At 43.8% G+C, this 18371-nt stretch overlaps 1 protein-coding gene and 2 pseudogenes across 3 annotated transcripts; 1 reads left to right on the top strand and 2 right to left on the bottom strand.

Moving 5' to 3' along the window:
• Positions 1–540: 540 nt before the first annotated feature.
• LOC112281110 (tubulin alpha chain) lies at positions 541–2438 on the bottom strand. Its single transcript, XM_024517300.3, has 2 exons — positions 2143–2438; positions 541–1919 (listed from the first exon to the last, which is right to left on the bottom strand). Exons 1-2 carry the CDS (start codon positions 2233–2235, stop codon positions 657–659), a joined length of 1356 nt encoding a protein of 451 aa, XP_024373068.1. The 5' UTR covers positions 2236–2438; the 3' UTR covers positions 541–656.
• Positions 2439–10200: 7762 nt separating this feature from the next.
• LOC149989337 (tubulin alpha chain-like) lies at positions 10201–12089 on the bottom strand (annotated as a pseudogene). Its single transcript, XR_016502463.1, has 2 exons — positions 11798–12089; positions 10201–11576 (listed from the first exon to the last, which is right to left on the bottom strand). The product of XR_016502463.1 is annotated as a tubulin alpha chain-like (transcript).
• Positions 12090–13398: 1309 nt separating this feature from the next.
• LOC149989338 (tubulin alpha chain-like) lies at positions 13399–15296 on the top strand (annotated as a pseudogene). Its single transcript, XR_016502464.1, has 2 exons — positions 13399–13696; positions 13919–15296. The product of XR_016502464.1 is annotated as a tubulin alpha chain-like (transcript).
• The last annotated feature ends 3075 nt before the right edge of the window (positions 15297–18371 follow it).

Here is an 18371-nt window from a genome sequence, read left to right on the forward strand (position 1 = left end):
GACACACTATGTCCTTCGGTGCCCACTCGCACAGGATGAGGCGTACACTACCTGCCTCGCTGTACGTTGCCACACCGGGGTCCAAAACCATCAATCCGGTCACTCCGCTCCACCCTTTCCAGCATCGACATATCCATCTGCTCCGCGTCGCCGTTCGCCGTCCCTACGCTCTCTCCATCATTGTCAGCCTCGCTTCCTCCACAATCCACTCCATATGAGACAGCCCCTACTACGCCACTGCGACGCACAGATGCGACTCGGCGGGCGCTCACGATGACGTTACTCGGAGATAGTTCCGCCAAATTCAAAAGCCAGCGTCTTAACAGCACCCTTGAGCACGACTGTGGCCAATTGAGTACCGACCCGGGACACACGTCCGGAGGCTCGACACAACATCCACAACCCCATCCTCACACTTGCATCGCATTGCATACCATACCATTCCGGCTACACCATTACGCGAAACAATCATCCATGCGAAAAGACAATAGAGTCCCCAACAAACGTCCCCAAACACGGACCACAATCGGCACTGACATCTGAGACTGAGAAAAGTCTTCCCGTTATAGCATTACTTCCATGTACAAAATCCAGGTCAGCTTACTGACTCTGGTCCACCATGTATGGACATCGAAAGCCTACAGATGCCACCCCCCTCAGTACTCTTCACCGTCGTCTTCGCCGCCGTCCTCAGCCGACTCCGCACCCACTTCCTCGTAATCCTTCTCCAGAGCCGCAAGATCCTCACGAGCCTCCGAAAACTCTCCCTCCTCCATACCTTCGCCCACATACCAGTGCACGAAAGCGCGCTTCGCGTACATCAGATCGAACTTATGGTCGATCCGGGAGAACACCTCTGCAACGCTCGTGCTGTTCGAAATCATGCACACCGCCCTCTGCACCTTCGCCAGATCTCCACCCGGCACCACCGTCGGTGGCTGGTAGTTGATGCCGCACTTGAATCCAGTGGGACACCAGTCAACAAACTGGATGGTCCTCTTCGTCTTAATCGTCGCCACCGCGGCATTCACGTCCTTCGGAACCACGTCTCCCCTGTACATCAGGCAGCACGCCATGTACTTGCCGTGACGAGGATCGCACTTCGCCATCATAGATGACGGCTCGAACGCAGAGTTCGTGATCTCCGCCACCGACAGCTGCTCGTGGTACGCCTTCTCCGCCGATATCACTGGTGCGTACGACGACAGCATGAAGTGAATCCTGGGGTATGGCACCAAGTTGGTCTGAAACTCCGTCACATCCACATTCAGCGCACCGTCGAACCGGAGTGACGCGGTCAAGGAGGAGATGACCTGAGACACCAGCCGGTTCAAGTTCGTGTAAGTTGGGCGCTCGATGTCCAAAGACCTCCGACAAATGTCGTATATCGCTTCATTATCCAGCAGCACAGCCACGTCGGTGTGCTCCAACAGCGAGTGCGTCGACAGCACACTGTTGTATGGCTCCACCACGGAGGTCGACACCTGTGGCGATGGATACACTGTGAACCCGAGCTTCGACTTCTTCCCGTAGTCCACGGACAGGCGCTCCAGCAGCAGACTTCCCAAACCAGATCCCGTTCCTCCTCCCACAGCGTTGAACACAAGGAAGCCCTGCAGACCCGTGCAGTTGTCCGCCAGCTTCCTAATCCGGTCAAGGCACAGGTCCACTATCTCCTTCCCGATAGTGTAGTGACCACGGGCGAAGTTGTTCGCCGCGTCCTCCTTCCCGCTGATCAGCTGCTCCGGGTGGAACAGCTGACGGTACGTTCCGGTGCGCACCTCATCGATCACAGTCGGCTCCAAATCGAGAAACACCGCACGAGGAACGTGCTTCCCGGCTCCTGTCTCCGAAAAGAAAGTGTTGAAGGCGTCGTCTCCTCCTCCCACCGACTTGTCACTTGGCATCTGTCCATCAGGCTGCACCAACCAAAACACACATCTCTCAGATCACCTCTAACACTGCGAGCTGCCACTGCAAAATCCCCAGACGCCTGCATCACCTCTACATCTGGTCGCAGCCCTCATTTCACTCGCACATAGCAAAAAAGAACCTCCCTGTGTATACAATCACTGCCCCAACCCTCGCAATAAAAACAACAAAAAACAAATCAACCTTCCTGTTCGGCACTCGAGCACATACCTGAATGCCATGCTCCAAACAGTACAGCTCCCAGCAGGCGTTTCCGACCTGGATACCGGCCTGACCGATGTGGATCGAAATGCACTCTCTCATTGTCGCTAATTTCTCGAACACGCGTCACAGAAAAAAATTTAAGAAAGGGCTACGACTCGGGAACCTGAGCGCACTCAATGCACAAACCAACTCAGCTATACACAGCACGGTGCAACGACGAGCGCAGAGACAAAAAAGCTTGAGAAAACTTCGAGGTAGGCGTGTACGAAGACGCCTCCAAGAAGTGAGATGAGACCAGCGCTGCGGCTATGCTATGCAATGCCCTACCCTCGAGTGGCAACCTTATGGTTCGAGAGAGACGATCCCTCATTGGCCGCACCGGCTGAACCGGTACCGGGATCCCCTCTCCCGGTGGATCCCGGCTGTCCCGTTGGGACCGCGGTGGTGGGTCATAACCGTTTTCCCGCTCAGGAGGACATTTTTAACTTGACAGACCAAGCGACGGCTCATCTTGTATCAGGCAGGCCAAGATAACTCCACGAACAGGCCGTCTTCCACGAACCAAATATCTCACCTCACCTCACTACTTCATGCCAACAACAGCAACTCCTTCGAGCTAGTTTGTTTACAGTCGCCGATCGATGTGTTGGTGCTGGCAGCCGCCTGCATTTCATTCCATCACAAAGGAGAAACAGTGGTTTCGGGTCATCATCACGTATTGGTTTCAAAATATTGCTCCCCTGAACTGAACTGTACATGTACTGTACTCCGCAGGCAGGCAGGCAGGCAGTCAACCTCGGCATGGGACTCTGCCCACAATTACCCAGCTTCACACCTATGAATCAAAATCCCCACAACACTGTCTTGTCTTGCCATGCACACATTTCTCTGTCTTCGGTGGAACATTATGCCTTTATTGTTGTTCATGCAGAAAATGGTTTTTTAACAGAAAATGTGCTTCTTAACTTTTCTTCTAGAGTAAGGGATTTGACACGTACCACATCAATTTGCATGTCTTCTACCTCTGAATGTGAATTCACACTACTTGCCGACATAGTTGAGGCATGACGAACCGTATGTTGTCTTGAACGTTGGTCTTGGCAACATTGAAATAAGCGGTTATCGCACTTCACAGCTTGGCTAATAGCTTCGTTGAGCATTTACGGATCAAGAAGAATTAATAGCAAATCCTTCACATCGTCCCTTAAATCCCAATAGAATTGACTCATCAACGCTTCTTCATCCCAATTGATGTCGCATGCTAATTGCCTGAAGTCCGATGCATAGACTGATGTAGACCGCATCCCTTATCGTAGTGATCGGATCTTTGTTGTAGCCCATCAAACCTTGTCGTGTTCACCAAATGCTTCCGCAAATGCATCACTCATATATGCTTCTGAAGACATATATGGGGAGGAAAGCTTAGACTCTCTCTTAGAATATAATAGGGCATATAATACAGTATAGAAGACTTATCTTTCCTAACACCTACTCTTGTTAAATCCGTTGAACACATCATCTCCTGAAGCTCCTTTGGAGCCTTACCAACTATGCCATTCTCTAAAGGATATAGTGGCTTAAATCACATTATCTTTTTATGACTTCTCTTTTCATCAAATACATCATGCATGTATTTGTAATAGTTAGATTGTGGTCTCTTAAGATGGTCTGTAGTATAACAGCAAGGAAGGAACTCGAACATATCTTTATTAGGTAATCTATTTCTTCTAAGTCTTGGAAATAGTCCTATGTCACAAGCATATACTCTTGAGTACGGACCATCCTTGGGATATCTCATAGTTGATCTTCCTTCAGACTTATACTTTTCCTCTTCTAGTTCTGTAATTATTATTGGTTTAATAGAGCACTCTCTTGCATATCCAGATACAAACAACTCTGGAACTTCTTCTTTTAAAGCAAATGTTCGTGTACGATGTTTAGATACCTTCTCTTCTTCAACTATGAAGTTGTATAACTTGTTAAACTCATCTTTTACTTCATCGTAGACACTAAGTAAGAATAGGATCTGGTTTATAATGTCATCTATATGTTCCTCGTGCTTAATATTTGATATTGTGATAGTCTTGCTTTCTCTTCTTTTGAATGTTATTATTCCAAGTTTAGCATACAAAGAATACTTGACTTTCATGGATATTGGAAGAGTTTTTCTCTTAATGAAAAGATCTCGCATAGTCTAGGCTCGTTCATTACAACATCACATAGTAGCTCCAAATCTGGCTTCTCTTTTGTTATGTTAGCAGATAACTCTATGTTTGTGACTTCAACATCTTGTTGTATATCAATACAGATCGTAGTACCAATCATGCTAACAAGTTCAGCAACAGATACAGCATATGATGATACATGTCTTATCTTCATTACACCTGAGCTAAAGTCAAAGTATGCTTTTATAGGTATCCTCTTATTATCGTCTTTAAGGGCTGAAATCATGAACGTAATAAGAAATGCATCTTTACCTTTTAATGCGTTGTCGACTTCCATTGCAGGATAGAAGTGCTTGTACCATTGATAGTCACCAACATGTCTTTCGACAAGAGGAACATCTTCAGACACACATATAGTATCAAAAAGTGTATTTCCATCTGTATCGCTAATGCGCCAGACTAAGGTTACCTCTTTTATCATATAAGAATCCATGTCTCTTGATAAGCATAAAAAAATAACACCAGTGTAAAAAGTACCTTTCTACATCAATATTTTTTATTTTTTTATATTACTATTCTGTAGTAAACTTCATTGCAATAATCTCTTTCTATTCTTATTATATCACCTCTTTTAAATCCATACCACTTACATATTCGATCTTCAGCATATATCTTTGGTAGGCTATCATGAGATATTCTTTTTTCTTTCATTTCTTGTAGTTCTAAACTTGATGCAATATAGTGCTTTGGAACAAGCACATTAGATGTAGGATTGAACATAAGCTCTTCTTCAATAAACATTGTTGTACCATACACAGATATATCACCCTCAAATACAGAAGCATCAAGGGTATTTGATGGCATTACTATTATAGTAGCAAACTCTATGATGTCCTCTTGTACAGATTTGTAATATTCAAGCATGAAGTTTGATATATCTTTCTTTGTAAGAACGTTTGTATTTGCTCCAAAGGGATTCTTATCTACAAAGTTTCTTGCTAATAGTACCACAAGGTCATTCTCTTGTCCTGCATATGGGCCCATCCTTTCATCTGACTCAACAGTATTATCGTTAGGTACATATCCTCTATCTTGTACCATCTCTTTTATAACTCAAATCATATTACTTAGATAATATGAATCTATAATACCTAAGAATGTTCTTTTTGATTGTAGTCTTATCATAAAACTTAGAACCAGATATGTTTAGATCAATATCAACAATTTCACTGATAACGTCATTACAGAGCATAGAGAATTGCATATCTATCCTTTCTCCATACTTTGCTAATACAACAGCTGCAGCAACAAGAAGCGTCATGTTCATATCATGAACTTCAATACCGCATAGTATCCTTTCAACAGCTCTTGCCATCTTTGGACCAATATTAAAGTGCCTTATAGAGAATGGCAATACATCCAATGATTCTCTAGCATCTTCTTCATCGAGTGATGATATACTCATAGGTTCCAATCGATGGGGGTATCTAAGAGATCATTTATAATTGTGAAATGATTACAACCAAATAATCCTTTGTTTGCACTGAACGGTGATGGATGTGCTGCTTTAAGAATCGTATTCTTTGATGTATCAATCTCCTTATCAAAAGTAGATGCATCACTTGATAGAAGGTACTACACATCTTGTGATTATTTATATAAATCATAAAAATTTGTAATATTTTATGTCAATTTGAGTTTTGAATCATTGCCAAGCTTGTTGGAATATGTCATTATCTCGTTTTGATTTTGTAATTACATATCAACCAAGAAAGCAACAAGGACTATCAAATGCTTTATGAAAGAGATTGTATCTTATTTCAAAGGCTAAAAAAGTAACATTTGATTAGTAATATGTCACTTTCTTAAAGTTAAAATAATTTTATTTTTGTGATATTTCTATGGTTACATCTATTGATTTAAGTTTTTTTTTAAATAAATTCATACAATGTCAATTAAGGACTCATTAGTTTGTAATATCAAGCAATGCCCTAATAATGATAAGTTTAAGTTTATGGAAGTTCTTTTATATTTTGAAGATTATTTACATATTCCAGAAAGATTGACATGACTTTGTGTTCTTCAATCTCATCATGATTTCTCAGCTGCAAGACATTTTGGATTTAACAAAACATTAGAGCTTATCTCTTGAGATTTTTAGTGCTTTCAAATATAAAAGATCGTGAAGGACTTTGTCATCTTGTGTGACATCTATTCGAGATCCAAGAATTCTTGACATCATTCTTATAGACTTCTACAGCCACTACCAATTCCAAAGCAACCATGGTCTTCAATATCAATGGATTTCATTACTAATCTATTGCTATTAGCTATATTTGATATTATCTATGTTGTTGTAGATTGACTTACAAAGATGGCACATTTTATCTTGTACAAAAAGATAATTTTTGGAGAAGAAATGATAGGTTCTTTCTTAACAATATATATTAATATCATAGCTTATCTAATGAAATTATTTATAATTAAGGACCTCAATTTATATCAAAGTTTTAGAAATCTCTTTTTGAGATATTGAATGTAGATATCAAACTTTTTTTTGCCTTCTACCCTCAAATCGATGGTCAAACGGAACAAATCAATTAAGTTTTGGAGTAGTATTTGTGATGTATCATCAACTATCAACAAGATGATTGGACCTTGTATTTACTTTTAGCAAAGTTTGCTTATAATAATATCCTTCATGCTTCAATTCATCAAACACCATTTTACGCTAATTATGACTATCATCCAAAGCTTAATTTGTTAGGTACATCAAAGGATAAAAATCCAACAGCTAAAGATCTTGCAAAACAATTGTCATAGCTCCAGACAACTTTGAAGCTCCATTTACAAGCAACTCAAGATTCTTACAAAGCATCTTTAGAAGAATTTAGAAAGGAATTTCCTACTTTGTAAGTTGGAGATAAAGTATGGCTTCTTTGATCAAATATTAAGACCAATTGGCCTTGCGATAAGTTGGACTACTGAAGACTAGGACCATTTTGTATTCAAAAGCAATTCAATCTAGTGGCTTATTGGTTAGAACTACCCACATCCATGAAGGTACATCTAATCTTTCATGTTTCTCTCTTAGAAGCTTATATAAAATCAACTATTCCAAGAAGAATACAACCATCATTGCCTTGCATTGAAATAGATAATCATATGAAATATTAATTGAAAAAGGTCATTGATTCTTGAGAAAGAAGAAGTAAGTTAGAATATTTTATTCACTGACATGGCTATAATATCAATGAGGCATATATAAGAACCAACAAAAAATTTAATTAATGTGCTTCAAAAAATACATGAGTTTCATCAATGTTATTCTCAAAAATCTAAACTTATTTTAAAATGACTTCTCTATGAAGCTACTACTAAAATGTTGTATGTAATGAAGACAATAGATATCACTTACAACAACCTTAGAGCTTAGTGTATTTAATTTATGTTCCAATATGTTGAATTGGACAGAGTGTAGAGAGTCTTTAGATTATAAATCTCAAAGTAGAGTCAAAGTTGGAACTTTTCTTATCACTACTATTAGATCAATAGCTCCAACTCTTGCAACTTTTGTAAGATCATCTTCAAGATGAAGCTAGACCTTCTCAAGGGAAGAAATGCCTATGCTACAATCAGCTCAAATAAAAAAACCTTAAAGATGATACTTAAAAATTGGTTATTCTATTGCAGATATGAAACTGATGTTTTTGTAGAACTTAGAATTAGAAGAGGAGATGATGTTACGAACATCAAATAAGAAGATTTTAGGAACATTCTTAAAATATTTTGAGAACCTTTTAGAAGATTCTAAAAGGTTCTCAAAATATTCTAAAAGATTCTAGAAAGTTCTAATAGGATTAAGAAAGTTATCCAAGAAGCTTCCTAAGATTGCTTTATCTTTAAGCAACATGAAAACTTCTTGAGAAGCTTCCTAATACCTAGTATATATTGGAATTTAGGCTAAGGGGATCCTCAATCTCGACAACATATTTCTTGGAGCTCTAACTTATTTCTCTTGGAATTGATCTTGTATTCATCCAGTTTAATTAAGTTCTTGCTAGCTTTCTTGTTGAAACTCTTTTGTTCAATATCTTGTTTGGTCTTCTATATAATATATTTGTGATACAAAAATGTTTGTTAATTATTCAATATAGAAGTTGGAATTCTTTTTAATACATATATTCCTAGATTATACCCATGAAGAGTCAAAATAGCTTCATTAGTTGGTAGGTGGTTAGATTCAATCTTCTTTTGGTTAATAAGAACTACTATTAATTTTTCTCACATTACATTTAAAATAAAAATAAACATTTAAAAAAAAAAAAAAAAAAAAAAAAAATGTGAGTTCTTTCCACAAATAATTGGTACAAGTGACCAAGTATTTTAAAATGCTCAAAACACAACTCTATAATGACAAAATAAAAGCTTATTAAATACATAGGATATCTTCACCTAGTAATTGACAAACCCATAAAAGAGGCAAGATAATAGGAACTTTGCCAAGAAGCTGTAAATCAGAACATGTAACTATTTCAACACATTTTTCTACAATTAAAAGATCCTCTACTTCATACCATCTCAAAAACTATGGTTTGAAACATGATGATATTTAATACTTCATCATCACACTTGGAAGCAAAGCTACTTCTAACCTACTGCACAAACAGTGTCCCGTTGTCTTTTGCATTCAAATGCCATCAATTAACTAGCAAACATTACTAGGTACTTTGATGGGCTTTATTTCTTCTGTGAGCCCGTTTTCATGGAAGACTGGGACCTGTCCCTCCTCCTGAAAGATGAATGAATCCCTTGCCAAGAGAAGTGACCATGTAAGATTGATTTTGAAGAATCTATGATGACTTTTCAAATAAAGTAACATGATCATCGAAAGAAAGTTTAAAAGATGGAGACAACCAATCATGTGAGCAGACTTGTACCATCTGCCCACACTACTTCTGTATGTACACATAGCAATCAAATCATTCACGCTGCTCTGCACCTTACTTAACTGCTTTGAAATTCCTCTCGGGACAATCTGGTGGTGCCGAGCCCCATGGCTGCATCAATGTTTTGGAGTTAATCTACTCTGCACTACACCATGTGAATGCATGTACGTATGTATGTATGTGTACGCCAATTTCAAGTGGATTCTCAAAATCTCACACCACGTGGAAAGCCTCCAACGACTTCCGATTCAAATTTGAACCTACAGAATAACCTGGACAAGTCTTTCCTTTTTCGTAACAATGCTCATCGGACAGAGCTATCTCCTCCCCCTAATGCGGCTGACACAGCACACTGTGATCGGGTCGCTTGTAAACTCTCCCTGAGCACCGCTGCGGGGACCCCTAGTCACGACACACTATGTCCTTCGGTGCCCACTCGCACAGGATGAGGCGTACACTACCTGCCTCGCTGTACGTTGCCACACCGGGGTCCAAAACCATCAATCCGGTCACTCCGCTCCACCCTTTCCAGCATCGACATATCCATCTGCTCCGCGTCGCCGTTCGCCGTCCCTACGCTCTCTCCATCATTGTCAGCCTCGCTTCCTCCACAATCCACTCCATATGAGACAGCCCCTACTACGCCACTGCGACGCACAGATGCGACTCGGCGGGCGCTCACGATGACGTTACTCGGAGATAGTTCCGCCAAATTCAAAAGCCAGCGTCTTAACAGCACCCTTGAGCACGACTGTGGCCAATTGAGTACCGACCCGGGACACACGTCCGGAGGCTCGACACAACATCCACAACCCCATCCTCACACTTGCATCGCATTGCATACCATACCATTCCGGCTACACCATTACGCGAAACAATCATCCATGCGAAAAGACAATAGAGTCCCCAACAAACGTCCCCAAACACGGACCACAATCGGCACTGACATCTGAGACTGAGAAAAGTCTTCCCGTTATAGCATTACTTCCATGTACAAAATCCAGGTCAGCTTACTGACTCTGGTCCACCATGTATGGACATCGAAAGCCTACAGATGCCACCCCCCTCAGTACTCTTCACCGTCGTCTTCGCCGCCGTCCTCAGCCGACTCCGCACCCACTTCCTCGTAATCCTTCTCCAGAGCCGCAAGATCCTCACGAGCCTCCGAAAACTCTCCCTCCTCCATACCTTCGCCCACATACCAGTGCACGAAAGCGCTTCGCGTACATCAGATCGAACTTATGGTCGATCCGGGAGAACACCTCTGCAACGCTCGTGCTGTTCGAAATCATGCACACCGCCCTCTGCACCTTCGCCAGATCTCCACCCGGCACCACCGTCGGTGGCTGGTAGTTGATGCCGCACTTGAATCCAGTGGGACACCAGTCAACAAACTGGATGGTCCTCTTCGTCTTAATCGTCGCCACCGCGGCATTCACGTCCTTCGGAACCACGTCTCCCTGTACATCAGGCAGCACGCCATGTACTTGCCGTGACGAGGATCGCACTTCGCCATCATAGATGACGGCTCGAACGCAGAGTTCGTGATCTCCGCCACCGACAGCTGCTCGTGGTACGCCTTCTCCGCCGATATCACTGGTGCGTACGACGACAGCATGAAGTGAATCCTGGGGTATGGCACCAAGTTGGTCTGAAACTCCGTCACATCCACATTCAGCGCACCGTCGAACCGGAGTGACGCGGTCAAGGAGGAGATGACCTGAGACACCAGCCGGTTCAAGTTCGTGTAAGTTGGGCGCTCGATGTCCAAAGACCTCCGACAAATGTCGTATATCGCTTCATTATCCAGCAGCACAGCCACGTCGGTGTGCTCCAACAGCGAGTGCGTCGACAGCACACTGTTGTATGGCTCCACCACGGAGGTCGACACCTGTGGCGATGGATACACTGTGAACCCGAGCTTCGACTTCTTCCCGTAGTCCACGGACAGGCGCTCCAGCAGCAGACTTCCCAAACCAGATCCCGTTCCTCCTCCCACAGCGTTGAACACAAGGAAGCCCTGCAGACCCGTGCAGTTGTCCGCCAGCTTCCTAATCCGGTCAAGGCACAGGTCCACTATCTCCTTCCCGATAGTGTAGTGACCACGGGCGAAGTTGTTCGCCGCGTCCTCCTTCCCGCTGATCAGCTGCTCCGGGTGGAACAGCTGACGGTACGTTCCGGTGCGCACCTCATCGATCACAGTCGGCTCCAAATCGAGAAACACCGCACGAGGAACGTGCTTCCCGGCTCCTGTCTCCGAAAAGAAAGTGTTGAAGGCGTCGTCTCCTCCTCCCACCGACTTGTCACTTGGCATCTGTCCATCAGGCTGCACCAACCAAAACACACATCTCTCAGATCACCTCTAACACTGCGAGCTGCCACTGCAAAATCCCCAGACGCCTGCATCACCTCTACATCTGGTCGCAGCCCTCATTTCACTCGCACATAGCAAAAAGAACCTCCCTGTGTATACAATCACTGCCCCAACCCTCGCAATAAAAACAACAAAAACAAATCAACCTTCCTGTTCGGCACTCGAGCACATACCTGAATGCCATGCTCCAAACAGTACAGCTCCCAGCAGTGTTTCCGACCTGGATACCGGCCTGACCGATGTGGATCGAAATGCACTCTCTCATTGTCGCTAATTTCTCGAACACGCGTCACAGAAAAAATTTAAGAAAGGGCTACGACTCGGGAACCTGAGCGCACTCAATGCACAAACCAACTCAGCTATACACAGCACGGTGCAACGACGAGCGCAGAGACAAAAGCTTGAGAAAACTTCGAGGTAGGCGTGTACGAAGACGCCTCCAAGAAGTGAGATGAGACCAGCGCTGCGGCTATGCTATGCAATGCCCTACCCTCGAGTGGCAACCTTATGGTTCGAGAGAGACGATCCTCATTGGCCGCACCGGCTGAACCGGTACCGGGATCCCCTCTCCCGGTGGATCCCGGCTGTCCCGTTGGGACCGCGGTGGTGGGTCATAACCGTTTTCCCGCTCAGGAGGACATTTTTAACTTGACAGACCAAGCGACGGCTCATCTTGTATCAGGCAGGCCAAGATAACTCCACGAACAGGCCGTCTTCCACGAACCAAATATCTCACCTCACCACTACTTCATGCCAACAACAGCAACTCCTTCGAGCTAGTTTGTTTACAGTCGCCGATCGATGTGTTGGTGCTGGCAGCCGCCTGCATTTCATTCCATCACAAAGGAGAAACAGTGGTTTCGGGTCATCATCACGTATTGGTTTCAAAATATTGCTCCCCTGAACTGAACTGTACATGTACTGTACTCCGCAGGCAGGCAGGCAGGCAGTCAACCTCGGCATGGGACTCTGCCCACAATTACCCAGCTTCACACCTATGAATCAAAATCCCCACAACACTGTCTTGTCTTGCCATGCACACATTTCTCTGTCTTCGGTGGAACATTATGCCTTTATTGTTGTTCATGCAGAAAATGGTTTTTTAACAGAAAATGTGCTTCTTAACTTTTCTGTTAAAAAACCATTTTCTGCATGAACAACAATAAAGGCATAATGTTCCACCGAAGACAGAGAAATGTGTGCATGGCAAGACAAGACAGTGTTGTGGGGATTTTGATTCATAGGTGTGAAGCTGGGTAATTGTGGGCAGAGTCCCATGCCGAGGTTGACTGCCTGCCTGCCTGCCTGCGGAGTACAGTACATGTACAGTTCAGTTCAGGGGAGCAATATTTTGAAACCAATACGTGATGATGACCCGAAACCACTGTTTCTCCTTTGTGATGGAATGAAATGCAGGCGGCTGCCAGCACCAACACATCGATCGGCGACTGTAAACAAACTAGCTCGAAGGAGTTGCTGTTGTTGGCATGAAGTAGTGAGGTGAGGTGAGATATTTGGTTCGTGGAAGACGGCCTGTTCGTGGAGTTATCTTGGCCTGCCTGATACAAGATGAGCCGTCGCTTGGTCTGTCAAGTTAAAAATGTCCTCCTGAGCGGGAAAACGGTTATGACCCACCACCGCGGTCCCAACGGGACAGCCGGGATCCACCGGGAGAGGGGATCCCGGTACCGGTTCAGCCGGTGCGGCCAATGAGGGATCGTCTCTCTCGAACCATAAGGTTGCCACTCGAGGGTAGGGCATTGCATAGCATAGCCGCAGCGCTGGTCTCATCTCACTTCTTGGAGGCGTCTTCGTACACGCCTACCTCGAAGTTTTCTCAAGCTTTTTTGTCTCTGCGCTCGTCGTTGCACCGTGCTGTGTATAGCTGAGTTGGTTTGTGCATTGAGTGCGCTCAGGTTCCCGAGTCGTAGCCCTTTCTTAAATTTTTTCTGTGACGCGTGTTCGAGAAATTAGCGACAATGAGAGAGTGCATTTCGATCCACATCGGTCAGGCCGGTATCCAGGTCGGAAACGCCTGCTGGGAGCTGTACTGTTTGGAGCATGGCATTCAGGTATGTGCTCGAGTGCCGAACAGGAAGGTTGATTTGTTTTTTGTTGTTTTTATTGCGAGGGTTGGGGCAGTGATTGTATACACAGGGAGGTTCTTTTTGCTATGTGCGAGTGAAATGAGGGCTGCGACCAGATGTAGAGGTGATGCAGGCGTCTGGGGATTTTGCAGTGGCAGCTCGCAGTGTTAGAGGTGATCTGAGAGATGTGTGTTTTGGTTGGTGCAGCCTGATGGACAGATGCCAAGTGACAAGTCGGTGGGAGGAGGAGACGACGCCTTCAACACTTTCTTTTCGGAGACAGGAGCCGGGAAGCACGTTCCTCGTGCGGTGTTTCTCGATTTGGAGCCGACTGTGATCGATGAGGTGCGCACTGAACGTACCGTCAGCTGTTCCACCCGGAGCAGCTGATCAGCGGGAAGGAGGACGCGGCGAACAACTTCGCCCGTGGTCACTACACTATCGGGAAGGAGATAGTGGACCTGTGCCTTGACCGGATTAGGAAGCTGGCGGACAACTGCACGGGTCTGCAGGGCTTCCTTGTGTTCAACGCTGTGGGAGGAGGAACGGGATCTGGTTTGGGAAGTCTGCTGCTGGAGCGCCTGTCCGTGGACTACGGGAAGAAGTCGAAGCTCGGGTTCACAGTGTATCCATCGCCACAGGTGTCGACCTCCGTGGTGGAGCCATACAACAGTGTGCTGTCGACGCACTCGCTGTTGGAGCACACCGACGTGGCTGTGCTGCTGGATAATGAAGCGATATACGACATTTGTCGGAGGTCTTTGGACATCGAGCGCCCAACTTACACGAACTTGAACCGGCTGGTGTCTCAGGTCATCTCCTCCTTGACCGCGTCACTCCGGTTCGACGGTGCGCTGAATGTGGATGTGACGGAGTTTCAGACCAACTTGGTGCCATACCCCAGGATTCACTTCATGCTGTCGTCGTACGCACCAGTGATATCGGCGGAGAAGGCGTACCACGAGCAGCTGTCGGTGGCGGAGATCACGAACTCTGCGTTCGAGCCGTCATCTATGATGGCGAAGTGCGATCCTCGTCACGGCAAGTACATGGCGTGCTGCCTGATGTACAGGGGAGACGTGGTTCCGAAGGACGTGAATGCCGCGGTGGCGACGATTAAGACGAAGAGGACCATCCAGTTTGTTGACTGGTGTCCCACTGGATTCAAGTGCGGCATCAACTACCAGCCACCGACGGTGGTGCCGGGTGGAGATCTGGCGAAGGTGCAGAGGGCGGTGTGCATGATTTCGAACAGCACGAGCGTTGCAGAGGTGTTCTCCCGGATCGACCATAAGTTCGATCTGATGTACGCGAAGCGCGCTTTCGTGCACTGGTATGTGGGCGAAGGTATGGAGGAGGGAGAGTTTTCGGAGGCTCGTGAGGATCTTGCGGCTCTGGAGAAGGATTACGAGGAAGTGGGTGCGGAGTCGGCTGAGGACGGCGGCGAAGACGACGGTGAAGAGTACTGAGGGGGGTGGCATCTGTAGGCTTTCGATGTCCATACATGGTGGACCAGAGTCAGTAAGCTGACCTGGATTTTGTACATGGAAGTAATGCTATAACGGGAAGACTTTTCTCAGTCTCAGATGTCAGTGCCGATTGTGGTCCGTGTTTGGGGACGTTTGTTGGGGACTCTATTGTCTTTTCGCATGGATGATTGTTTCGCGTAATGGTGTAGCCGGAATGGTATGGTATGCAATGCGATGCAAGTGTGAGGATGGGGTTGTGGATGTTGTGTCGAGCCTCCGGACGTGTGTCCCGGGTCGGTACTCAATTGGCCACAGTCGTGCTCAAGGGTGCTGTTAAGACGCTGGCTTTTGAATTTGGCGGAACTATCTCCGAGTAACGTCATCGTGAGCGCCCGCCGAGTCGCATCTGTGCGTCGCAGTGGCGTAGTAGGGGCTGTCTCATATGGAGTGGATTGTGGAGGAAGCGAGGCTGACAATGATGGAGAGAGCGTAGGGACGGCGAACGGCGACGCGGAGCAGATGGATATGTCGATGCTGGAAAGGGTGGAGCGGAGTGACCGGATTGATGGTTTTGGACCCCGGTGTGGCAACGTACAGCGAGGCAGGTAGTGTACGCCTCATCCTGTGCGAGTGGGCACCGAAGGACATAGTGTGTCGTGACTAGGGGTCCCCGCAGCGGTGCTCAGGGAGAGTTTACAAGCGACCCGATCACAGTGTGCTGTGTCAGCCGCATTAGGGGGAGGAGATAGCTCTGTCCGATGAGCATTGTTACGAAAAAGGAAAGACTTGTCCAGGTTATTCTGTAGGTTCAAATTTGAATCGGAAGTCGTTGGAGGCTTTCCACGTGGTGTGAGATTTTTGAGAATCCACTTGAAATTGGCGTACACATACATACATACGTACATGCATTCACATGGTGTAGTGCAGAGTAGATTAACTCCAAAACATTGATGCAGCCATGGGGCTCGGGCACCACCAGATTGTCCTGAGAGGAATTTCAAAGCAGTTAAGTAAGGTGCAGAGCAGCGTGAATGATTGATTGCTATGTGTACATACAGAAGTAGTGTGGGCAGATGGTACAAGTCTGCTCACATGATTGGTTGTCTCCATCTTTTAAACTTTCTTTCGATGATCATGTTACTTTATTTGAAAAGTCATCATAGATTCTTCAAAATCAATCTTACATGGTCACTTCTCTTGGCAAGGGATTCATTCATCTTTCAGGAGGAGGGACAGGTCCCAGTCTTCCATGAAAACGGGCTCACAGAAGAAATAAAGCCCATCAAAGTACCTAGTAATGTTTGCTAGTTAATTGATGGCATTTGAATGCAAAAGACAACGGGACACTGTTTGTGCAGTAGGTTAGAAGTAGCTTTGCTTCCAAGTGTGATGATGAAGTATTAAATATCATCATGTTTCAAACCATAGTTTTTGAGATGGTATGAAGTAGAGGATCTTTTAATTGTAGAAAAATGTGTTGAAATAGTTACATGTTCTGATTTACAGCTTCTTGGCAAAGTTCCTATATTATCTTGCCTCTTTTATGGGTTTGTCAATTACTAGGTGAAGATATCCTATGTATTTAATAAGCTTTTATTTTGTCATTATAGAGTTGTGTTTTGAGCATTTTAAAATATTGGTCACTTGTACCAATTATTTGTGGAAAGAACTCACATTTTTTTTTTTTTTTTTTTTTTTTAAATGTTTATTTTATTTTAAATGTAATGTGAGAAAAATTAATAGTAGTTCTTATTAACCAAAAGAAGATTGAATCTAACCACCTACCAACTAATGAAGCTATTTTGACTCTTCATGGGTATAATCTAGGAATATATGTATTAAAAAGAATTCCAACTTCTATATTGAATAATTAACAAACATTTTTGTATCACAAATATATTATATAGAAGACCAAACAAGATATTGAACAAAAGAGTTTCAACAAGAAAGCTAGCAAGAACTTAATTAAACCTGATGAATACAAGATCAATTCCAAGAGAAATAAGTTAGAGCTCCAAGAAATATGTTGTCGAGATTGAGGATCCCCTTAGCCTAAATTCCAATATATACTAGGTATTAGGAAGCTTCTCAAGAAGTTTTCATGTTGCTTAAAGATAAAGCAATCTTAGGAAGCTTCTTGGATAACTTTCTTAATCCTATTAGAACTTTCTAGAATCTTTTAGAATATTTTGAGAACCTTTTAGAATCTTCTAAAAGGTTCTCAAAATATTTTAAGAATGTTCCTAAAATCTTCTTATTTGATGTTCGTAACATCATCTCCTCTTCTAATTCTAAGTTCTACAAAAACATCAGTTTCATATCTGCAATAGAATAACCAATTTTTAAGTATCATCTTTAAGGTTTTTTTATTTGAGCTGATTGTAGCATAGGCATTTCTTCCCTTGAGAAGGTCTAGCTTCATCTTGAAGATGATCTTACAAAAGTTGCAAGAGTTGGAGCTATTGATCTAATAGTAGTGATAAGAAAAGTTCCAACTTTGACTCTACTTTGAGATTTATAATCTAAAGACTCTCTACACTCTGTCCAATTCAACATATTGGAACATAAATTAAATACACTAAGCTCTAAGGTTGTTGTAAGTGATATCTATTGTCTTCATTACATACAACATTTTAGTAGTAGCTTCATAGAGAAGTCATTTTAAAATAAGTTTAGATTTTTGAGAATAACATTGATGAAACTCATGTATTTTTTGAAGCACATTAATTAAATTTTTGTTGGTTCTTATATATGCCTCATTGATATTATAGCCATGTCAGTGAATAAAATATTCTAACTTACTTCTTCTTTCTCAAGAATCAATGACCTTTTTCAATTAATATTTCATATGATTATCTATTTCAATGCAAGGCAATGATGGTTGTATTCTTCTTGGAATAGTTGATTTTATATAAGCTTCTAAGAGAGAAACATGAAAGATTAGATGTACCTTCATGGATGTGGGTAGTTCTAACCAATAAGCCACTAGATTGAATTGCTTTTGAATACAAAATGGTCCTAGTCTTCAGTAGTCCAACTTATCGCAAGGCCAATTGGTCTTAATATTTGATCAAAGAAGCCATACTTTATCTCCAACTTACAAAGTAGGAAATTCCTTTCTAAATTCTTCTAAAGATGCTTTGTAAGAATCTTGAGTTGCTTGTAAATGGAGCTTCAAAGTTGTCTGGAGC

The sequence above is a fragment of the Physcomitrium patens genome, chromosome 4, assembly GCF_059467195.1.
Source record: "Physcomitrium patens ecotype Gransden chromosome 4, ASM5946719v1, whole genome shotgun sequence".
Taxonomy (NCBI): domain Eukaryota; kingdom Viridiplantae; phylum Streptophyta; class Bryopsida; order Funariales; family Funariaceae; genus Physcomitrium; species Physcomitrium patens.